General features: G+C 42.9%; 1 protein-coding gene across 3 annotated transcripts in view; it reads left to right on the top strand.

Moving 5' to 3' along the window:
• Positions 1 to 25,290, top strand: part of DENND1B (DENN domain containing 1B) — a 250,281-nt gene that overhangs the window by 86,324 nt on the left and 138,667 nt on the right. For all 3 annotated transcript variants that reach the window (XM_067538292.1, XM_067538291.1, XM_067538290.1), the window contains one exon: positions 20,339 to 20,388. In XM_067538292.1, coding sequence (XP_067394393.1) covers positions 20,339 to 20,388 — 50 coding nt within the window. The remainder of the gene's footprint in view (positions 1 to 20,338; positions 20,389 to 25,290) is intronic.

The raw sequence follows: 25,290 nt of genomic DNA, 5'->3' as shown, positions 1-25,290 counted from the left end.
CCAATTACTTGTTTAAATATTTTAAAGCACTGGAGGTCACTGAGACCCCTATAACATTCAGGATTTAAAATGCTCCAAGATGCAAGCTAAGCAACTTCTTTTATCCTTCTTTTCACTCCAAAACACACACAGTAAATCATTTATATTGGGGGCAACATTTTTTGCAAAGTGGATGCAGTACTGATGTTAAAAAAAAATTGGGACTTTCCTTCAGTTTTGGGGACAGGTGGCAACTACAAGTATACTTATTGTTAGGGTTGTGATGGTTTTGTTTTATAGAGCTTTTCCACGAGTTAAAAATGCTGAACTTGATCAGCATATGGTACCGGCTAGCCTCATCTCTCTACCAGCTCTTTTGTTGTCTTGTTATTGTTATAGGTCTTAATGACAGTTGTAAGCCATAGTTCTGGATGTAGGGGTTAGTCCACCCTGGGGAGAAGAGGGAGAAACAGCAGTGTGGATTATGGAAATATGAATTGATTTAAAAAGCAGTTCTCTTGTAATAGAATGGAGCTCAAAGAAAGACGGAGGAGAAGCTGGTGAAAAGACGATGGAATATGATGTGAAAATGATCATTTGAATGCTTTCCTTTTCATTCCCAGCTGCTGTTTCTGGTGAAAAGAGATGCATTTGTATATCTTAAGGCTGGGTGAAAAAGGGCCAGATGAATGAATTACTTGTTAGATATGTTTTCATTTTGAGTCAAATAAATTATGTGCATTTTAATAGACTGTGTGCATATTACTAGACTGTATGCATATGTAAGCCACTTTTTTTATCATACAGCTGTAATATTAGGGACTACATTTTGTTAAAATGTTCTCTTCTGTGTGTGTTCAAGTAAGTACAGTATTAATATCTGACAGTCCTTCAAATAGTTTTTCAGCCTGCAAAATTTAATTATGTTAGTGGTTTGACCTATCCCTACAACCAAAGGAGGAAAAATGTAGTCCATTGTTAGATGTTGGATAAGTGATGATGAATCTTTTGGATCATCTTTCTGAGGAAGAATCCCAAAAATAGTTACCTGGTGTCATTCTTAATAGATTTATGTCACTCTCACTCCACTCCAGTTTATTGCTTTCTTTTTCCTTCATTCTGCTCTTCCGCTACACCTTCTCCCCTCTCTTTTCAGTTCCTTCTTTCCATTTTAGCCTTCATTGTATGGATGTTTTGCTCCCCCCACTGTTGGTTCTGTCTCCCTCAGCTTCAAGCCATCTAATGAGGGGGTGTCCCAATTAGGTCTTCCTCCCTGGGTACTGGACGTTGATGGAGTACTGTGCATTACTTGCTTGGTCACTGGTTCAGGCCCAGCTTTTCCTGAGCTCCAGTCGAACTGGAATAGTCTATTATGCTAGGCACACATGCCACTGGTTCACTATCACTTCTCTGGATGCTTCTAAAATGCCACCTCTGATATGTCATTTGCATTTTAATTACATGTAATAATTTCTTGTTCACATGTTAGTAGTAACAATGAGATTATTGTACCATTTATACCACTTCCATTCATTAATCCTCACAACACACTTGCAAGGGAGGTTCAGTAGTTATCCTATTTTATTGCTGTGAACACAGATTGAATGGCTTCCCAAAGATTATACAGCAATTTGGAGGCAGAGCTAGAATTAGAACTCAAGAGTCCATGGCTCCTAGTCCAGTAAAATCCATCAGACTGTAATAATTCATGATTTCCTTATGATATCTCCAAAACACTGTGAAAGGCAGTATACTGTGGATATTAGCCCTCCTTCTCCCCTGAAACAAAGGTTATTGTGGTGTTATGTTTGTTTCTTTGTCTTGCTGTAGCAGCCAGGTTCTCCACTGAGGATTGGAGCCCCGCTAATTAGATGTTGTATACGGAGGTCCCTGAGCCGAAGAGCTTACAGTCTAAAATGAGTGGTTAAAACAAGGTGGTCTACATTAAGGACTAATCCTTAATTAATTAATTAAGTGGTCTGCATCTAAGGACTAATCCTGCACTGCTGAAGCCACAGTGGGAGTTTTGCCATTGATTTAAATGGAGAGAGAGTCAAGGCCTTATTCAACTTAGAGATCTTTCAATATGATCATGTCTTTAAGTTTGGTTAAATATTTAAAATGAGTACTAATTTTGGATGCATGGATGTGTCTCTACTGGTTTGTTTGTTTGTTTTTGGGAGAGGGATAATGGGGTAAGGTCATCTAACTGCTTCTGCTACCACCAGGGCAAAGCTAACAAATTTTAAACTATGCTCATGAAATGTCTTTCCTCTCTTGCTTCCCACTCCCTCTTGGTAGTCCTCTCATTTTCATTTAATCTCTCTTGTCCTTTTTTCAACTTCAATTGTGATAACAGTATTTTGCACTGAAAAACACTGGTTCTCCCCAGTTGCCACAGTGTAATTTAGTGATTCTAATTAAGTTGTATGATTCTAGTTAAACTATGCTATAATAAAATTATGCATGACCTACATTGTCTGTAAAAAGTAATTAGAAATAATTTATTTTTAGGGCTGATGTTATTTCTTTCTTTTTTGAAAGGTTACAAACAACTGTAATTCTGAAACTGTATGCATACCTAGTTCCTTGTAAGCTGTGTTCCCCCCCATCCTCCTGCCCTTACAATTCCTTCTCTTCTTGGCCACAGACTTTTATATATTACATTAAACACAGCCCACACAACTACCCTGTCTCACTGCCCCTTGTGACACAATCCACCACTCTCTTCCCATTATTGCACTCCTCCAACACAGACATATAAGCCAGTGTGCTTCCAGAAAGAATTATGAAATGCTAGACTGGGGAGCTCAGTCAAGCCATTACTTTTTAGAAGGTCTTATTTTTTCAATGTTGATTCCTTCTGATCCTTCCATATACACCAGCCCTTACTTCAGATGTCTTTCTGTTGAGAGAACAGCATTCTGCTCCTTTTAGAACTGTTTATTATTACTATTATTATTTATTAATTGGTTTATTCAATATTTATAACTTGTAGTATTGTAGCACTTGAAGCCTCCAACCAAAATCAGGGCCCCATTGTGCTATGCCCTGTACAAACACATAATGAAACAATTTGTATGGCTGAAGCATATGCCGCTGCTTAGATGGAACCTTGTTTTTAGGACATCACAGTCCAGGGCAATGAGATGCAAATCCATCTCTTAGGCTGGTAAGGCCAACACTTCCACAAAGCTACTGTATGGTCCTGCCACAACGAGTACTAGACATTTTAGAATAGGCACATGTGCAGATGCAGCTTTCAGTGGAACTGTTCTAGAAAAGTATTGCCATCCTATTGACTACAGGGACTGCTATTCCGATCCTAGCCCACTTGGACAACAATCAACTTTCCTTATGTATTGTTCATGGATAGGAGCAGTCTTCAATGCCCTACCCATAGCTGCTATTCTAATTTTGTCTGCTGCATTAGTAATGTTGTTTGTTTGTTCCTGTTCAACTTCTGAAATGTTCCTGGATAAAAGTTGATTTCCTTTTAAGCTTACATGAGACTCCTTTATTTTTCTAACAACTATAATTTCATTCCAACCAGATCTCTCTCACCTCCTGGCCTGTAACAACATGCATGTTATGTTAAGATCTACGGCCTTTGTGCTAATGATGTTTGGCAGGATCCTTGAAACAACTTGAATTGGTTGTCAAAAATCCTGTTGTTTCATTGGTTACATTGCCAAAGCCCTCAGAGCTCTTAACGTACTCCATTGAAAAGACTCTATTTACAGGGGGAAAAACAGTGTCTGATTTGTAAAGAAAATAAGTTTAGCAATCCTGTACCTTGCACTCCAGGGAGCCCCCTTCTTCTTTTTCCCTTGATATTTTATTTTGGGCCTAATCTTGAATAATTATGTGTCTCTTCAGCGGGAATTGCAGGTGCTCTGCTGTTGTTGATATTAGGCTCTTTTATGGGAGTATGTAGTGAGAGTATGATCCATATTTGACTCTCACTGCTACTCACATAGGAAGTGAGACTAGGACTTATTAACAAGTAAAAACTAAAATTCCAATATATCATTTAACTTGAGACAAAGAAAAATAAGCATGTTTGGAATTATTTAAAATATGGGTTCTTCAAGTGCTTGCCCATGTCCATTCCACTATAGGTGAGTGCATGCCTCCGTGCACAGCTACCGGAACTTTCTTCCCCTTAGCAGATCCCGTAGGGCCGGCTCCGGCGCTCCCTGGAGTCCTGCGCACATGCTGCGGCATATGAAGTGCTGCCAGCCCTACACGCTCTCAGTTCCTTCTTTCCGCCCGTGACGATTACTGGAACTGCCTGTGCATGCATTGCAAGCACTTAATTCCCCATGTTTTAACCTTTAAGCAAGGATTTTTGTTAGTTAGTTAGTTAGATTAATAACTGTTGTAGTGGTAGTTAGAGACTTGGAGATAGTCTAGCTCAGACTTTACCGGGAGCAGGTATGCTCTGGTGTCATGGCTTAAAACCGCATGCTTTCAGCGGGAAGGCGTTCCCGCTAACTGACCCCCACTGTCTGAAGCGTGGGGGGGAAGCCCTCCAGGAGAAGAGAGAGGCTTCAGACCTCCGGAAAATCCGCCTGAAAGCCTGGCTCATGGCGCCCCTGAGCCGGCTCCGAGCCAACCCACTTCACTGCGGTATCCAGCGTGCCGTCGGTGCAGAGGGCACTGTCAGCACCGACCCAACTTCTCGAAGACAGAGCGTGGATACTCCCCCGCAATGTCGGAGCAGGCAGGGTGGAGCACCGATCTGCACCAAGGTCGGATCACAGAGACCTGCTGCCGGAGCCAGCGTCTCCAACCAGGGAGCCTCCCTTGACTCGGGAGTGGGGGAGCCCCTCGGCACCTACCGGCACCGTCGACTTCGGTGGCCGAAGAGTGGCAAGAGCCTTGTTGGCCTTGCATACATCACCGCCGCCTGTTCCTCCATGAGAGAGAAGGGGCTGGCGTTACAGGGAAGCCCGTGTTGGGGACCCCCTGAGTGGCTTAGGAGATCCTTGGTATGAGGAGGAAGATCTCCTGCAGGTCAGTTTCCTAGGGTAGAGCAGGAACACTCCCTTAGAAGTCATCCCAGGTCACGGTCGCCGGACCGACCTGCATTGAGGCAGAGAGCGAAGTTGCCCGCCCGACACCAGTCTCGATCCCCCGGCACCAGGTGAGATCCATCCCACCGCTCCGGCACTGAAGAGTTCGCCCGCAAGGACGCGGCGCTGATCCCGGTCACTGGAGACAGTCTCGGTACCGAGGAATTTGCCCTGGTGGTGCTGAACCCGGATGCTGGAGACAGACTCGGCACTGTGGAGTTCGCCCCCCGCACCGAGGCAGCGCTAAAACCTGGATGACTCGCACTGAGGAGTTCATCCCCCGCACCGAGGCAAGCCCGGATGCCGGAGACAGCCTCGATACCGAGGTTTCGCCCTGTACTGAGGCTATGCCAAAATCTGTGGATGGAGACAGATTCGACACCGAGGAGTTTGCCCGGCATCGAGAGCCCTAGGCGGATGGCCTCAAAGGCAATGGTCACCCCAATGGCTGTATGGAGGACTCGGGGGTTTCCCGGGGGGGGGACAGGACCATGGTCCGTTAACCCCTCAGGGATGCAGTCAGTGCCTCAAGTACAAGGAAAGGGCCACCATGCGCCCTCGGACGATGACTCGGCCCCACGGGCAGGGACTTCTGTGGGGACCGCCTGTTAGCAGGAAGAGGGGCTGCGGCCTGCAGAGCCCCGACCCCCTCACCTCCTCCCCACCAGATGAAGCACGCTCCTGAGCCCTGGTTGATTCTAGGGCACACCGGGAACTGCTCAAGAAGTGGCCTCCAATTTGGGGCTGGAGGCGAAGGAGCAAAAGGGGCGTCAGATAACCTTTAATATGCTGCCGAGGGGCTCCACAGTGTGGTAGCCTTCCTGGCCTACAGAGGGGCGCTCAACATAGTGAGCGTCTCATGGCAAACCACCTCCTTCGTAGCCTGAGCCTAAATGAGCCGAGAAAAGTATTACACCCAGCCAACGGGTTTGAATACTGTTTACCACCCTGCCCTGGGTCCCTGGTGGTGGTTGCTGCCAACCACAGGGATAGGCACGGCAGATGGACTCTACTCCAGAGAACAAGGACAACTGCAAGCCAGACTTGTTTGGAAAAAAACTTTATTCAATAGCACTACCAGCAAGTGGAAGGTGAGCCCTCGGGGGCCTCAGTGAGCTGCTTTGTTGAGGCCCTGCCCTGCAGCCAGATCCTGAACCTGTATGCCATTGCAGAAGAGGGTACCACGGGAGCTAGAGCGGTGTTCCTGGCACCCTCAGTTGCTGCTGATTCGGTGGGCAGAGCCATATCCCCCGCCATCGGCATGCCCAGAGGTTAGTGGCTAGAATCCCGGGCTATCCCGAAAGGGTCCAGCAGCCCATCCAGGGCCCTTCCGTGGACGGGTCAGCCTTCTCTTCAGTTCAGATAGAGGTGAAGCTGTGTGGTCTCAGGGACTCCTAGACCATGCTCTGTTCCCTGGGCCGCTATGCGCCACAAACCTTCAGGTATGAGGCAGGTCTCCAGGGACAGCAGCAGCAGAGGTCCCAGCCACAGCCGTCTCGTGACCTACAGGCAATGGAACAGAGTCAGGGGGTTTAGGAGACACCATCTGCCCTGACTGGCTCCTTAGGCCCTCAATAAGGGTCCTCTTGGCAATAGGGCAATCGGAAAAGGCCCTTTCTGCTGGTGAATGCAAGGGCAGCGCCCTAGCCTTCAGGCTTGGATGAACCAGAAGGCCTTCGGACCACGGGGTCCTTGAGATAGTTCGGTGAGCAGGGGCCCCCGGTCGTCTCCTCCCCTCAGCCCCTTGATGCCTCCCCCTTCCTCTCTCTCAGTGGCAATTCCACTTCCAAAAGGTTGAGGCAGTCTCAGCCAGGAGCAGTGGGAGAGGTCCCGCAGGCAATGGCGGAAGAGGTCCTACCCGAGGTACTTCCTCATTTCCCCCCTCACCCCCCCCAAAAAAAAAGGGAGGGGCGGATTTGAGGATGGTGGTAGACCCATGTTGTCTCACAAATACCGAACAAGGGACTCAAGTCTCTCATGGTCCCTCCAGCTCCAGTAGTGGAAACAGGAGCCCGGTATGCTGTCCTGGATGTCAGGGACGCACATCCTCAAAGGTTCCTTCACTTCATAGGGGTTGACTCCCTCTAACGCTTTACGGCTTACCCCACCGTCTGTTACTTGGCCGACGGTGTTTACTGAAGGCCTGGCAGTGGTAGCTGCGCTCTTGAGGGTGAATGATCAATTCAGGCAGGCCCAGGTCCCAAGCCCAGAGCAGTGTGAGCTGGTCAGGCGTCTCTTGCGGCTGGCGGGTCCTGCTAGTAAACACACAAAGTTCACGTTAACTCAGGTGCAGCTACGGAAGGCAACAGCGTGACCGGTTGCTTCCCGGACCAGACCTTTTTGCACGAGCCATGCTGTGGGACAGAGTCCCTCAGGGTGGGCCACATGCACAAATGCCCTACAACAACAGCCAAATGTTGCCGACAGCTTATAGGTCACGGGGGGCCCTCACCTATGGGGTGAGGATAGCTAGCCTGACGCTTTGGCCGCTTCAGTCACGGCCCCGGGATACAGTCCAAACAGGCAGCTCCTGCACCAGGAGGCTATGATCCCCTCTCCTCCCTTTCCCCCCCAAAAAAACCCAACAGCAGCAAGCCCTAGCCTTCCGAGACTGGTGAACGACTCCTCGGGATGCGGGAAGGGGCGTTCCATTCATGGAACATGCTCCTTCAGTTACCCTGATGGCGGCCGCCTCGAGCAGAGGATAAAGTGCCATATCAGTGCTCACCTCGGCTCACAAGGCGTCTGGCCAAGGAAGGAGAGGTGTCGGCACACCGATGTGAATACCTGCGAAACGCTTGCAGGGCTTGCGGACTGTCCCTCCGCTTTATTGAGGGCAGGGCAGTACAGGTGCTGACAGACAACACAGCGACCATGTACTACCTCAATAGGCGGCGGGAGCTCATTCTTCAGCCTTATGAAGGGAACCTATCGTCCTTAGGACCTGGCGGTGATCACCTCCCGGGGGTGAGGAACGGCGAGGCGGACTGCATCAAAACGTTGCTCTTTCTCACCACGAGGGGTCGTTGTGCCTGATAAGGGCGTCTATGACCATCTGGAGGGGGATTTTCCCCAAAGGGAATCCGTCTGTATCGCACTGGAGCACGAGGTGTTCGCAATGCTGCTCTCTCCATGGTCAAGGGGTGGGAGTGCTCACCAATGCCATTCGTCTGTAGAGGTCGGAGACCTTCATATTCACTTTCCTGCCTTTCCCCTCCTCCATACAGTCCTGCTCAAAACGAGGAGGGGCTAAACAGATGCTATCTTGATTGTTCCGGCTTGGCCATGCCAGCATGGGTTCAGCATGCTGCTGGATTTCTCGATAGCCCACCTCGGGACCCTCCGAGCCAGCGTGATCCCAGCCCCAAGGATCACGGTCACCTGTGGTGCCCAGACCTGGACCCTCGACACCTCAGGGAATGATAGATTGGTGGCTGAGAGGCGATGAGTGAGCCGCTCAGAATAAGCCCAGTGAGTACCGATGGGTAGCAGGAAGCCCTCCACGCAGGTCGTTTACTGGGTTAAGTGGAAGTGGCTGTTGCCTGCCGGGAGCAGTCCTGAGATACTCGGCCTGGCCTCTCGCCAGTATAGGTGATCTGGGAAATACTTGCTGCAGCTAAAGCTCCAGGGACTGACTGTGGCTTCCCTGAAGGCCCACCTAGCAGCCATATCAGCCTTCCATCAGCCGCTGGAAGGGGGATTGCGGTCCTCCTGTCAGATGGCGATTTGGTCCCTGAAGGTGGTGGGAGGCTCTCTCCATGGGCCCGCGACCCAGTGCCTCCCTGGGATCTTGACCTGGTCCTTCCTGGCCCACCGCCCTCTCCCCCCTCCCTGAAACCCACGGTGTCATGCCCTATGTTTTGGCCTTCTGGGAAGGTGGCTTTGTAAGGAACTTGGTAAGGAAGATCTCCAGGATCAGAGCTCGGACCTCAGAGCTCCTCCCTCATGCTGTAGTGTATAAGATAAGGTTCAGTTGAGACTGCACTGGGCCTTCTGCCCAGCCTCTTTGGATCAATCACATATCCACTCCAGGTTTCCCCGAAGGTTTGGAGGAGAGGAGAAGGCAGCACTCACTAAAACGCGAGGGGGCCCTGGCTTCTACATCAGATGAACGAGGCCTTTCCGGAGAGTGACACAGCTCTTCCTCAGCGCATCCGACTGGATGAAAGATTCACCGGTCTCCGCCTGGCGCAATTTCCTTGTGAATAATTTCTTGCATCACGTTCGGCCACGAGCAGGTGAAGGTGCCGCTTCTGGACACCACAGCTCACCCAACAGAGCTCAAGCTCCATCTACAGCCTTCCTAGCAGAAATGCTAGGGCAGGGCATCTGCAAAGCAGCTGCCAGGCTGGTGGTACATACCTTTACGTCCCACCACGCCTCTGTCCAAGGCGCGGGAAGGAGTGGGCTTCAGCAGAGCTGGGCTGCAGGCAGCTCACCGCCAACTCCGGCCCGCCTCCAAGGTACTGCTTGTTAGTCACCTATAGTGGAATGGACATGAGCAAGCACTTGAAGAAGAAAATAAGGTTACTAACCAGTAACTGATGTTCTTTGAGATGTGTTGCTCATGTCCATTCCACAACCCACCCCCTGTCCCTGCTGCCAGAGTTGGCGGAAAGAAGGGACTGAAGGAGCATAGGGCCGGCAGCACCTCATATACCGTGGCATGTGCGTGGGACTCCAGGGGGTGCCGGAGCCAACCCTACGGGATCTGCTAAATGGGAAAAAGTTCCGGTAGCCATGCACGGAGGCGTGCACACACCTATAGTGGAATGGACATGAGCAACACACTCAAAGAACATCAGTTACTGGTAAGTAACCCTGTTTTTCAAATATCTGAAAACCATGAAACCGTACTTTAAATGTTAGATTCTGGTCTTGTTTCAAAAATGTACCTTTTACACTAGCTTATTAAAATATATCGTGATTAGTTACTACTAAAACCACGCTACTTCATCTAGACCATGTATTTTCAGAGTACATCACTTTGGCGGTTTCCTGATTATATTTTTTAATCAGTGTTAAATCAGGGATACCACTGTAGCTCTTTTACTTTTTCAGATGATCTGTACTGTTAAACATATACTTTATAGTTCATTTGTACTTTGAAAAGTGACTATGTGAAATAAAGTTACATTTATAAAGAAAGGACTTTTATTTAATAGTTCATTTATAGTCTGAAAAGTGACTCTGTGAAATTGGCACATTCTTACTCACCTGTTCCTTGAGAGCATTCAAAGTAGTATCTCCTTTACTGACTAAATAAGTTTTTACTGTGTGTACTCTTTGCAGAACCAATCCAGATATGGGAGAATTGGCTGGATTCTTTTGTGGCTTTTGCATCATAAACAGAATAGTTAAGAGAGTCTTTATTATTACCATCCCTGAAAGAACCGAGCCTGAATTTGTAAACCTGCACCATTTTGATCTGAAAGTCATTGTGAGTTCATAAGCATGGAATCCCTTGATGCTATTTTTGCAATCACTTTTCAGAGTGAAACCACTACTTTAAGGTGTAGTTCTGAATAGTTAATGAAGGGAATACAATTTGTGGATACTTACTCTGAGCCACTAACTTGAAATCTTCTTAAATGGGATTAGAAGCATTACCAATATAAATCAGTATTCATATAGGAACTAATTAATCTTTGTGCTTTCCTATGTGTATTCATTATACATTATACATATACCACTGAAGAGATAAAGGAAAGCTTGGCAAAAAAATTCCCACCTTGATAATGTTGGCTAAGCTCTACTGGTATCAACTCTGGGAACCTTGATTGTCTGTGTGGTGCTGCAATCCTGACTATGGGGATGTGATTTGTAGAGTGTTCTAAAGTGTGCTCTAACTACCCTGTGTAGACCCTGATGGTGTGAACAAAAAGGTCCCTAGTTTGCACTAGTGTTGTTGTGTGTTATAATGAAAACTAGGTACTTTTTAGTTCATGCCAGTAGGGTCTACCCGGGACCGGTTGTGCACAACACTTTAGGGCACTCTAGAAATCACACCCCTGTAGTCCGGACTCCAGCATCTTATAGGTGGGCCACTGGCTGCCACCAATATTTTGAGCATCACGTCAGTTATGTTTGCTCTGAGCCATATTAGATGACACAGCTTAAAATGCTTGTTGTTGTCTACACTTGGATGGAGCTGAACCGGTATTAGGAACAATGGGAAATTTTGACTAGGCTTATGTGATGTTGTATGTTAGTACCCTCTTTGCTCGTGGAGAATGGTGAAAGGATTATAATTATATATGTATGTTAGATTTATGTTGTATTTTATGAAACATTCTGCAGACAATAATTACCTTTTTATCTTTAGTCTAAACTCCTTTTCAGAACGATTTGTAAATAAAGCCAGAGATGCTGTCATTGAAGCTGTATGTTGGAGAAGAGACACTTTTTCACTTACTGGATGATAATAGAGGAATGTTTATTATCTTTTAGCAAGTGGAGAGTATTTATGCACCAGCAACCAACTTGGAAATTTTCTATCTTAAAAGATAATTGTCCACATAATAATCTGTACTAGTGACATTTGATGGAAGGGAGTACTCCTTTTTTCTCTCTCAATCCAGACCTCCCATATTGCTCAGGGAATAAGAATACCACAAATGTGAATCAAGAAAAAAAAATCAGAAGTTGCTTGTGGATGAATGGTATAACAGACAGACTCTAACAGACTTTGGACTCATATACTAGCCCTGCAGTAATACAGTGGTCTTTATCATGCTCTTGATTGTTCTACAGTAGTAACAACAATTATTTACCTCTGCCTAAACATTCTCCAGTGGAGAAGTTCTTTGTGGAATGCAGTGTTGCTAACTCTCATGGTTTTATCATGAATTCCACGGTATTTGGAGCTTTTTCTCAAAGCTCCAGCTGCTTGAATCAGTTGATTACATGAGAATTCCAGAGTTTAAGAAGAGCAAGTTTCTAGCCCTGATGATTTTGTTCTGAACAAATGAAGTGCTATAAAATATTTTTAAAAATCAGGTGGCAGTCACACAGGCAGCCTTAATTCTGGCATTTCCTAAATTTTGAGTGCTTGATTTTGCAACTTTAATATTTTTAATGTAATTTTTAATATGTAATTTTCTATGTTTGTTAAAAAGCAAACCTGAAAAAAAAATTCAAATGGGGAACCATGGTTCATGAGCAGAGTTCAAACCTTTAGATCCACCATGCAGACCTTGGCCACTTGCGGTACAGTAACTGATAGAGGATGACAGCCTACTACTGCTGTGTGGGCCACCTACCAGAGGAAAACGAGGCATACATTTTGTCAGTGCAGAGCAATGCTGAGCAATGCTGAGGCTCAGGAATCCTGGTTCTGTTCCAGGTTTTGAGGGAAATATACTCTGATTACAGACCCTTCCTCCCCTGACCCCTCTAGTCTGTCCCTGTCCTCCACCACCAGGCCCTACATCACAGTTCCCTACCCCAGTCTACCCTGCCTCCCCATCTCAGACCCCTCCCTTCTCACTACTCCAGCCTGTTACCCCAGTCTCCCCCTCTCTCCATTCCTTTGCATTCTAGTCAGTATTACTTCTGTTTCCTCCATGATGCCTGGTTCCAAAGGGAGAGCATTGAGAGCTCAGGAGAGATAGTCACTCTGCTTTCATATCCTGTGCCTAGTACCACAGCAGCTCCTGACTGCTGAGAGGAGCAATTGTAGGAAAAGTGCAGCTCCACCCTTGGAGCCTGGTCTGGAACATACTCAGTGCCGATGGAGTCTTTGGGGAATTTAGCTTCCAGAGTCTAATAAATCTCTGCTGAGCATGTACAAACTTGAGATTTTTCAGAGGCTCACAGTTTGCTGTTAAGGCAAGATAGCGATGGTTATTTTTATTTTTCTTAAAATTTCAGTGGGCTGATTTGGGGCGGTTTGTTTTGTTTTTAAAATAAATTACTACGTCAGTAAAAGCATTATTCTAGAAAAAGAAACCACTTAGTTTTTTTTATACGTCTTTTACCCAGATTCACATGGATAATTGTTAAAAGACAAGGCTATGAATGATTCTGTGTTTGGTACCAAACAAACTTAAAGAAAAATGCATTCAGTGTCCTAACATTTTAAAGTTTGTTTCACTTTTTTCTGTTCGTTTTATATATCAAACAATCCATCCATAGTATGATGTTTTTTAAAAAAAAGTCTTAAAATATATGAGCTTTTTGAGTAAACTTGGTACTGTTACTTCTGTGCAGTGGTACAGCTGCTGTTTGTGTGTGTGTAGCCGGTTAGTTATGCTTGACTTTTGGCTCACAAGTCTCACCTCTGAACTTGCAGCTTCCTTTAGTGGCATCCTCTGCCACCAGAGGCTGTTGTCTTCTTGTTGGCTAGGCAGCTGGGATTCCTCCCTCCTGCTGGCTCCTTGACTTGGCTGTGCTCCCACTGTTCTGCAAAGCAGAGAGAGCAGTCAGGATATTATATTGTACCTTAACTCTGAATTTCCAGATTTCAGACCTTTTGGTTTTCCTTAAATGTAATCTAAACTGTGGAGTTTCCTGGCTTTCAAGGATTTAATTTGGATTTTTGTAATGTTCTAATAATATTTTTAGCAGAAGTAAATGATATGGTCTTTGAAATGTAACAAGTGGTTTGGTTTGTTTCTTTGCTGGGACCCGATAAGGTGTACTCAGACCTTATCTCCATACTATTAACAGTGTCACTAACTATCCTGCTTTCCTAGAACAGTCCTGTGGTCTGACCAGTGAATTTCTCCTACATGCAAGAGCTGTCAAGTTGTGCTAAATAGCTCTCTTCCTTCATCTTCCCACTACTAGGGCATACTTTTATGCTTCTCTCCTGTCTGCTCTCCTTTTGTTAGGTCCATGCTGCTCCCTGCTGTGTGTGTGTGTGTCATACGGAGGGGGTGAGCAAGAAGTAGAGAGAAAGCAGAGAGAGGACTGAGCTGCCTGGCTTTGCAACAGCCGTCTTATGTGGAAGCATCAGGATTTCACTCTCCTATGGGCTTAATGGTGAAAGGGCTCAAACGCGAGAAGTTTGGCCTTGCAGTAAAGAACTTAAGCACGTGCTTAACTTTAAGAATCTTAATAACTTCACTGCTGTCATTGGATCAGGCCGAGGTGCTCAGCACAATAACAGCTTTGAGTGTGAGCTTTTTTGAGCTTTTTTGCATGGACAAAGGAGGAATAAAAAAATATGGTGGGAACCGTGAAGAAAGGAATCACTGTGGGGAGGGGAAGGGTTGGTAGAAGGTTGGGTGGGACTCAAGAAGGGAGAAAATTGGGAGTTGGCAAGAAAGAGGGAGACATGAGGAAGTTCAAAGAGGGGAAAGAGCTCAGGGGCAGGGTGACCAAATGAAACACCCCCACTATGACACCCAAATAAGGCATTTTACAGTGGAGAAAGAGAGAAACAGGGAATACAAAGAGGAAGAAAGGAAGAATTGAGAGAGAATTAGGTGAGGTGTACTGGGATACAGAAGAGAACAAAGAGCAGGACCTAAGCAGCAGCAGCATCTTTATTCAGCAACATGGGAAAAAGCAAGGCGGTACAAAATAGAAAGGGGTGGATTGTAAGAGGTAAAGGATTAAGAGAAGAGGAATTGCTTCCTTTCAAAGAAAGGGAATGAGAGGGTATGTCTATACTGGCAGCGGCAACTTTGCTGCCGTCAGATCGATCTTTCTGGATCGATTGAGCGGTCAGTGAAGACCCGCTTGATCGACCCAGAAGTCGACACTGGTAAACCACGCCTTCAAGTGGCGTAGCGCTGCATCGACGGGAATCCGGTTCCCGTCAGCGCAGTGCAGTGAAGACACCGCGCAGAAGGGAAGCACAGTAGTCGGCGGGAGTTACGCAAGCTACGCAGAGTAGCTTGCGTAACTCCTGTTGACTGCCGCCGACTCACCAGGTCAGTGTAGACCAGGAGACACAGGAAAATGAAGGAGAGTTTAAAATAAAAAAAAAAGTTGGGCGTGGGGAAAAGCATTAGGCAGAAATGAGAAAAGAAAAAATAACATGGAGAAACGCAAAGGAAATAAATAGAATAAGTAAAAGGGTAGTGAGGAAAAATAATGTAAAAAACCTGTCATTCTAAGTTAGTGATTTTTTTTAAAATTTATGCTCCTATATGTGATATTTTCCTGGCAGATGTCCTGTCTCTCTGCAAGTTTATGGGGGTGAATGGTTATTTTGAGCACCTGTTATATGAATATTGTTGGCTATCTAATCTAGTTCTGTAGTTAAATGGTTGGCATTGTCATGGGTGCTACTTTAAAAAACAAAAACAAAAAAAAAACCCTTCCCCTCCTCCCCCCCCGGGCAATTCTGAAATGTCTCTGGAGTGAACCTAGTGTATCTGTCTCTTGGTATAAGATTAATCCCTTCTTCCTCAAGGGACACCCTCTCTTTTCTATTCTTCTCCTTGTAATTAGTGTGGACACATAGGTGAGGGTCTGCTCACGTTCTTGAGGCCCAGTCTTTTGCTGTGGATCATACACAAAACCAATTGGAATGGTTCGGTTCTGTTTCTTAAAAAGAAAAAAAAAGTTTGAACTGAATGGTAGTGAAAGGGATTTTCCTGCCTCTGATTGTTTAGTTTTCTGGATACATATAAAGCATCCCGGCTTAGAAAGATAGAGGTGCTTCTAAAAAGCCAATCTCCCTTACCCTTCCACCCCATTAAAATACACCATATTGTGTATTCCACACCCAAAACACCTTAAAAGTTACTCACTTTAAACAATGTGCTGTGCCAAACGGCGTGCTTAGTATAGTTTTAAAGAACCAAGTACAAAGAATTCTAGCAAGTTCATCACACTCAAATTTGGTTTGTAGAATTAGGCCTTGTCTATGTGGGAAAGTTTTATCGGTTATACAGGTATAGTTAAACTCCTTCCAAAGTATCATAAACTAAGCTGGAAAAAGGCACTCATATTGGAACGAGAGTGTTTACATAAGGGGTTTTGCTGGTATGACAATGTTGCTTTAAATTCACACCTAAGCTACACTGGTATAACTTTCCCATGTAGACGTCCCCTTAGTCTCCATTGGGTTATAGTTAGGTGACTGTTTGTTTTTTGTTTAAAGAAAAAAATATATTTGTACATTCCCAAGTTACGTTTCTCATCAATATGCACGCCTTTCTGGTATGCAGGCTTTATTGTTTAATATAATAGTTGGTAAATTTACTATCAAAATTCCATTGTGCATTTCAGATTCCAACTTTCTGAATATGACACAATTTGAACTTCTTTGTTCATAGTGGATCATAAATCTGCTTTTTAGGATAAAATTGGGGTGGGAAAAGACTGAATCTCACAAACCCTTTATGAGAATGTATTGTACAGAGGTTATGAGTGAAATCCTGGCTATAATGAAGTCAGTAAGAGTCTTGCCATTGACTAAATAAGGCCAGGATTTTACCCTATATTTTTAGCCATTTGTGGTGGTCTGGGTGGGAAGGGATATTGGACAAAGGTTTAGTGTCAGATCTGGAGAAATTCTGATTAATCTGCTCTTGATTGTTTTTACACAAAATGAAGATTAATTAAAGTAGGATTTTGTATTTCTGAGTATTGATCTTTGTAAGATAATGAAGATTCTCCTCTCTTTGCCGATGACTGCCATTTTAAAAATTCTAGCCTTGTACTTTGAAGCTAGTGATGAAGATGATGCAGTCGTATAACCAAAAGGGCAGACCAGTAATATCTTCCAAAAGCAGTGCCATAAATTGGCAGGAGATTTTCTTACGACAGATGGTCATCACCTAAGCATTAAGCATCATTCCTATGTGCCTCAGCTCTTCTTGCTTTGAATGATGCATATACCATGGTGATGGAGGCCATATAATAATACCTAGATAGATAGATGTATAGTTAAGCAAGAAAAAAGAAAATTATTCTTAAATTTCGGGAGCCTGCAGTGGCTTTGTCCACAGAAGCATAAAGATCTGAATTTGTGAGAAAACTGGAGGAGTGGGAAGTTGTGGTCAGTGAAATTGTGAACTGCCAAGATCTACTGGACTCTAGCTCCATAGGAGGTGCAGTGTCTGGTATGACATTATATACAAGTAGCTATGCTGAGATGCTTCATGCCCTGCCTCTGGGATAAGAAAATGACGTTCCTCTTCTAATTGGGCTTTGCACAGAGGACTGGAATTTCACCCATACTGTGTGATATTTCAGAAAAATAAATCTACCCTTTTTGTAACTGAGGGATTTTTGAAGCTTGCATAACTATACTAATTATTTTGTTAATGTTTGTATGTTTATACAGAAAGTTTTCTAAAGAGTGAGGTAGTTGTCTGTTGTTTTTAACAACACTGTTCGTTTGTTTATGCAAATATATGCGATTTCCTATTTTTAAAAGCCACAATGTTAGCAATAGGTAATACATTGCAAAATAAGTTTATTTCCCAAATTAAACAGTATATACTTTTCTGAAAGCGCCCAATCCAGAGTTACAGGGTCCATAGGTGAAAATAATCCACTGGAAGATAGAATTAAGGATATTTAATGGTCTGATGATTCATGTAACTTTTTCATCAGAGAAGAATACTTTTATTAAACCTTTAAAATAAAAGTGCATATAAATTAGTGTAGTGCTCTTTTTCTGATGAGTGCACAACTTTATATCCAACAAGCAGGTATGTCTTAGGTTCAGACCCCTGGAAATGAAGATTGATTAGAAAACTGAGTTCAAGTTGCATTCAGGAGAAAGGGTCACTGTACAATAAGTGTCAATTTTAAATATGTGTACTACTAATAAATATGAATACCTGTATAATATGATGATTTACAATCAGTACACCCCAACAGTATTTAAAAAGCATCTTATTTTCCTCCATTTTAAAAATCTGAATAGCACCTGTAATTAAGGGAGAAAACTGAGCCCTGGAAGCTAGGTAGGACTTCCATCTATTGATCTGTGTAAACCCAGCTTACACTGTCAGGGGAGAAGCAGTCAACTGCTGAGCTGCTTTGTCAATGACATAAGCTGAGAGAGGATTTTTTTGTCTATACTGTTTATACACCAGTCTATAGACCTGCTGGCTGGTTGAATTTTAAAGAGTACGGAGGTTTAAAGACTTGTCCCCTGAGGGATGCTCCTGCCAGTTGGGAAGCGAGCTGAGGCTGTGTTTTGCAGAAGGTGTGTGTGTGCGCGCACTGGTTGCGGGTGGGGGGAGGGGTGAGAGGCAGTGCAATGGGAAAGTACTGTAGTTCATCTGAGTCTCAAAAATGTTGCAAAACGTACTGATGATTTTTATGTTGCTTAGTCAAAATATTGAATTAACGTCTTTGTTTTGTTTCCTTCCATATGCAGTATTTAAAAAAAAAAAAAAAAAAAAAAAGCTCTGGTGGGAAACTTAGATGAATATCACAAATACATTTCCCTCTCTATTTTAACTCAGTCCTATAATCACCAACCAGCAATGAATATTGTTGATATTAAGACAAAAATGATATGTTTTAAACTAAGATATATAATAAAACTGAAAATAGTTGAGGGTGGCAGGGTACCTGGGTTGGACTTCACCACCTGAGAACCCAAAATTTAAGAGTAAAATTAGTTCTCTGAAAGAAGAAAATTAAAATTTTGTGACCCTGAAAGAATGATCTATTTGAAAATTAATACATTACAAGTTGGGACTGTTTTTTCTTTAGTGTTTTTTCCCCTTGTTTTTTGCTGTGGGTGGGTGCGGAAACCGTGGTTGAACAGCAGTCTCTTTGGAGAATATTGTGTGTGCTACAACACTGGAAAGAGATTTTCCATAATCAAGACAGTATCCTTCCCCAAAATATAGCATATTACTTTCATCCCATTCTTTTACTCTTTTGTCACAGTGTGAGAGTCTCAAAGCTGCTCCAGAACTCGGGGACAGTAGGTTTTCTCATTTTTACCATATATACTGATGTAGTGGTCTATCGGGGGACACACTATATCCTTAGAAAAAGTTGTAAACGTGTCACTTATGCAGAGTTCACAAAGTTTTTAAATATACAGACCTTGCTGGTTAACATATTAATATTTTTCCATGTGTCTTTTACACTCTGTTAAACCAGGCAAATGCTTAATGTAAGGTGCATTCAGTGCAGTGCACAGGAATTTAACGGCATTACTTTAAGTGTAGAGAAGTTGCTGTCACATCCTGCAAAATGTTGAGCATTCTCTGACTTGCATGAGTTTAGAAGGTTCTCAGCACCTAAGAGGATCAAGCACTTAAATCCTCATCCGTGGCACTGGAAGTCTGGCCATGTATATGCTCAATCCTGCAAACACTCACTCAGTGGAATGGTACCTTTATGCACATAAGTGCTTGCAGGTTTGGTGTAGTAAGCAAGTGCTGTACGTCACTGACCCAGCTACATTTCATCATCAACTACCTTCTCTCTAAATGCAAACATTTCACACAGGGCTTGTTTTCCCATCTGGTTTGCTGGAAGCAAGGAAATAAATAGAGTGTTTTTGATGTTGTAAGATGTGTTACACATTCATTCCGGGTTTGCTGATAGTTGATCTGTTAGCTCTGATTTTTCTAGAGAAAGGTCTTGTACTTTTTCAAAAACAAATTAGGGCATTTTTATATTTTAATTAACACATTTTATTTGCCACTAAACAGCTTCTTAAATAAAAATGTGCAAAAAAGAAACACAGTGTCCATTTACATGATGGTTCAAATGCTGTAGTACTGGTCTTACTTTCTCTCTTAATTAATAATGAGGTTTGCTTGTGAATGCCTTACTGCTGTATTGAAGGGATAACGCTGTAAATTTCTACTTTGTACCAACAGAAGATTTTCATTTTTTTCAGCATTTTACTATGAAACATGTATAGAGTTGTTATACCGCTCAGTAATTCATTCTGCTGCCAACTTCATTCCCTTTTCTCTGCCTGCATTTTAATTGAAACAACATTTGTATTTTTGAGCCAGGATCTGTCAGAAGTCCCTGTGGCTAGTCTGTGGTACAAGTAGCAGCAGACGTGGCTTATCCATATGGTGCAGTGCTTCTTGTAAAATCCATATGGCCTTGTTGAAGGGAATCCCAGCGGGGATGTGAAGGGTGTTAATACCCTTCAGGCCAGGCCTTTCCCTCCTGGGGCTTCTATGGCATTGTCTTTGCAATCTGCCAAAGCACAAACTTAATTCCTTTTTAATAATCAATTATTTCAGTCCAGGAACGTGTGCTATATTTCTTGCAATCAAATATTTCTTAAAAAATGTTTTTTTCTAGCAAACAGTACAGCAGAAATACTTAAATAAAAAGTCCTTTTAAAATCCTAACATTATTTCTTTAATCTGTATTTACAGGAAGTGCTGCAGAGTTTGCTGAAGTTCTGCTTTCCCTTTGACGTTGAAAGGTTTGTGGCATAGTGGTCATTTATTTAAAAATATTTAATTCAACATATTCTAAATGATAGCTTAGTGAAAATGAAAATAACTTTTTGCAAGGCAAGACTTGAAGAAATAAGAACAAAATAAAATGCATTGCATCCCATAGTCTTGCACCTGTAGGTGGAAAGAATAAAGACTAAACATTTTTTCCTTTGTTCTTCAACTATGTATATAGTCCTAGAAGGAAAACATCACGGTATAATACTCCCTTGCTTAGGATTTTAAGAATTCTCTTTTGATATAGAACTACGTCGTGGCTCCCAACTTCCTCCAGCCCAATTGTAAACACCATCTGTGTAATAGAAGGATGCAAGATAGTTTCCTCCCAACAGCAGCTTTATAGAAATGGTGAAGTGTATCAGCATATAAAAACTCATTGCACAGTTTAAAACCCACTGTTTGTGTTTCACTTTGTATAAGAATTAAGAGAACTTCAATTGCATGTCAGTAACTGAATGTGCTTGGCCAGCAATGAATTTTTCTGAGGATAGATTCAAGATCTTTGTTTGTAAATGATGTGTCACCTTGCTTGTATCAGCTTTCATGTGGCTTCCATATACCAGTTGCTACTCGTTTCATATGTTCGTACATTATATTATTTATAAGCTAAAAATATTTACTTTACTTCATCAAAATGTTTGACCGTGAGTTTAATGATTATTAATTTAACCAATTGTGTAGACTTGTTGTTTGGAAAACTCACACTGTGTCTGTCTGTGAGTCAGCTGACTCTGTGTTACTGGTAGAAGCTTGGTTTGTACAATTAACGAATGATGCTTCCAGGTCTGGCTGCTCTCAGAATGGTATTAGCATCAGTAGCGTGATGGGATTGGAGGAGAAGGACCCGTAAAGATGTTACTATTTAAGAAACAGAAGACTAGAAAAACTAGCATGTATGGGGGAGTAAAGAAGGCTTTGGGAGAGAACACAGGTGCAACATAGAACCTTACAAATACATGTTATCTGATAGTAAACTTGGTCATTTTACTTCTTAGATGTTGAACTTTAGTTGAGTTGTTTAGTTTCTGAACTGGTTAAACAGACAATCCTTTATACTAGTTCCACGACTTAGCTAACCAGCACTGTTGATCATGTTTAATATTCCTGCATTCAAATCTTTACATTCTTATATTCTAGTGCTTAAAATACGTACCAATAGCTGTTTCAAGTTGATAGTGAAGGTGCAGCATGGAAATCAAATTTGGTGATGATAGAAGCAGGTGAGGTTCTGTTGCTGCCATCCAGTGGCAAGAACTTAATCAGTAGCAGTAAATAAATGATTTTCACAAATTGCTGTATAGTGAAGTTAGATATTAACAGGCAAAGCAATGTCTGTAGTTTAGGTTACCTAGCATTTCCATTTTAAAGGATTATGGCCAGTTTACTGTTTTCTCAAAGTTTTACCTGTTGGGCTGAGGTTTGGTATGTGCTCTCTGTGCAGGAGTGAAGAAAAAATGAATTTGTTTTTGCTAAGAACATTTTGTTGTAAGCTTTTTTTTTTTTTTTTTATGGCTCTAGCACCCAAATACAAGATAATAGAAATTTGAAATTTGGCTGGGACATATTCCCTAGGTCATAGATGTGCCTTCCATTGGTTTGATTTGGGCAAGTGAAAAAGGTTTAAAATTTTAACTTTGTGCATGTACACTGGTTTATTCTAAAATGTAAAACTAAGAAACTCTGAACTTTTCTTGGCAATGTACATGCAAGAGTATATAAACTGAGTGGAAATTTCCATTGAATAGATGACCTCCCAGAGTGCCATTAGATGTCCTTTTGTGTGTTTCACAAAGTAGAATGGAATTTCAGGTTTTATAGTTAGAGGATTCTGGAAAACACTCCTTGAAGCAGCATATGAAAGGAGGCATGATTCTAAAGGGGTCCTGCCGTTGTACATATAATATAGAAAGGTATGAATGAAATGAGGCAAGTGCTCCTATCTTGTTGATTCTGCATGTTGTATGTTATCGAATGTTGTGTGGCTCTCTAGTATGATATGATGGAATTTTGTTGGGTTTTTTCCTTTTTTTTTTTTTTTTTTTTTTTTTAATGGAAATTCCATAAAAAGTAGATTAATAATTTTTAAAATTACAAAATTAAGCTCTGAAGCTCTGGAAATGGCAAGGTACCGTGCACATCCTTAATGTTATAATGAAGTCCTAATTGAGTGATCACATACAATACCTTTCTACAGATCACATGCCTAATTCTGTGCACAAATTAGACAGTGAATGTGAAAAGGATGTGTAATGAACTGGGCTGGGTCCAGAACATCTTGCCTTATTCACCCCATACTAGTTGTATGGTTGTCACAAATGAGACAAGAACCTGCAATAAGGGAAGATAAAGGTAGTAGACTGGAATCTGTGAGATGTGGGTTCTATTTCTGCTTCTGCTGCAGGTTTCTGTGTGATCTTGAATTTACTCGTTGTTCATCAGCTTGGAATTTGTTAAATGGTGATAACAATATTTGTCAGCCTGTCAGTAGTGGTGTAAAGATAAATTATTCAAGGTTTGTGAGGCCCTCAGATACTGTCATGATGAGAAACCTGGGAAAGCCTATAAAGGTTGAGTGCTGTAACCTAATGTTCTTTTTATGTAACATTTTTGCATTTACTATTTTATGTTATTTTCCTGGTCAGGAATTCCACATTATAAACTTTTACATACTTGAACTAGTCACTTCAAAGCAAGGTCGTTGTTAATGTTTTGAGAGCAGCCTGTGGACTTTTACTACTTAGGCCAGTGTAACTAAGTGTGCCTCAGAGATGCTAATCTTGAGGGAAGGAGGGAATAGAAGACTACTTTTTTGAGCCAGTGGCAGCAGCTTTCCACAGGAAGATCTTAAATCTCCTTCCTGAGCCCAGGAGAAAGGTAAACACAGGGCCATTGCTAAGGCTATGTTCAGACTGACGGCAGCAAAATCGCCGCCACCAGATAGATCTTTCTTGATCGATTGAGCGGTCAGTGAGACCTGCTCAATTGATCAGGAAGTCGACTGAGTAAGTCCACCCCCTCAAGTAGCATAGCACTGAGTTGACGGGAACGGCTCAGCACAGTGAGAACAGCGCGCAGAAGGGAAGCAGAGCAGTCGATGTCAGTAGTTTGCATAACTCCTGTTGACTGCCGCCGAATCGCGCAGTAAGTGTGAACCAGCCCTATGGTCTCCCACTCACTTACATAGGCAGAGCAGGAAATAGAGCTTTCGGATTCAGTACTCCCAGCAGGTAGAGTTAGGGAGGCTGTGTCTGCACAGACGGCGGCGAATTCGCCACCATCAGATCTATTTATCTTGTTCGATTGAGCAGCAGTGAAGACATGCTCAATCGATCTGGAAGTCAATTTACTAAAACCACCTCCAGAAAAAAGCGTAGCACTGCGTTGACGGGTACGTATTTCCTGTCAGTGCAGCGTAACGGAGACGGCGGGTAGAATAGAAGTTAGGAAGTCAATGTAAGTTACATAAGCTACTCTACGTAGCTTGCATAACTCCCATCAACTGCCGCCAAATTTGCTAGTCAGTGTAGACCACCTACAAACCTGTTTGCAAATGTGGCATTTTGCTTGGTCCCCACAATGGGAACTATATGACTCAGTTTGCAGATAACAAAAGACGTTTGGGTAGATGCAATAAATATCTCATTTATGTATGTCGTGTCAAATTTGAATGTGTTGTCAAATCTGTTATCCAGCGCTATATGCGTACACCAGATTGTTATTGTCCAATTGCTCAAAAGTGCTGCACTATTGCCTTTGGGCCCAATCCTGCACATAGTACACAGTGTCTGGATTCTTCAAACTTCAAGGGAAGATCTGAGTGGAAAATGGGGGTGGGAGAGTGCAGAGTCTTCATCAGGCCACTAAGAGTCAGTAGGGCAACTCTGGAGCAGCTTGAGGGTGCAGTAGCCCAAGGTGCCCTTAACTCCAATTTGCAGGGGTGAGGATGACTGCAGTCAGGGATCCAGCATTCTTGTATGGCTATGTAAATTTTCTGTGTGCTGGGGTGCAAGGTGGTGGGTCATGCTATGTGGTCCAGAATGCAGCTCACTCCACTTTGCAGTGAAACTGCATCAATTCTACTGCAGCCAGGGTCTTCTGAGACCATAAGCTTTGTCCCTTAAATTATTTTGGTTTTGTATAGAATGCTCTTTTGCAATGCAAACTTTAAAAAAATACACATGGACTTCACAAACATATAAGTAAGGGTGGGGGAAGCAGGACAGATGTGATAAATACTTAGACATTATTCCTTCTAATTTTCAAAAGTAAATAATAAGAATGGAAGCTAAAAATTGTGATCAATACTTAATTTAGCCACTGTACAATAAATAAAGACTGAAAAGTAAACCAAAGGAGAACACAGCGGTATAAAGTGCGATCAGGATTTAAGTTTTAACTTGAGTTTCTGTACTTGGTGATTTAACTCAGACCCTGAATTTCATTAGTGATGATTGTGGTTGATTTATTTTTAAGGGTGAACACCAGACCCGTGCATATATGTTGTTAGGAATTGACTCAGTTAACCCTAGGAGTTCTAGGTCTGGTGTGCAAATCCATAATTTCAGACTTTAATAAATGACAGTTGAATAATAGTTGTAATAGCTCCTTTGGTGCCATTAATGGGTGGCTAATTTCACTTTTGTATGTCATGGGGATTGCCTTCTCTCCTTTTCATATGGGGTGGAGGGATTCTACCATTCAGGTTACAGGGTACATTTTGCATTTCTTTTGTATCATTTGCCAAAACAGCTCTAACACAACTTCTTCTTCCTCTTTCCCCAATCAAATTAGACTGATCAGTTCTGTTTATCCTCTTTCTCCATGTCTTTGTCTTTTTTACCTGTAACTGCTAATCTCTGTGTATGTCT

The sequence above is a fragment of the Emydura macquarii genome, unplaced genomic scaffold (genome assembly GCF_026122565.2).
Source record: "Emydura macquarii macquarii isolate MOO-44397 ecotype Brisbane River unplaced genomic scaffold, CSIRO-AGI_Emac_v2 contig_480, whole genome shotgun sequence".
Lineage (NCBI taxonomy): Eukaryota > Metazoa > Chordata > Testudines > Chelidae > Emydura > Emydura macquarii.
The sequence above is the reverse complement of the archived record's forward strand: the minus strand, read 5'-3'. Positions and strand labels throughout refer to the sequence as shown.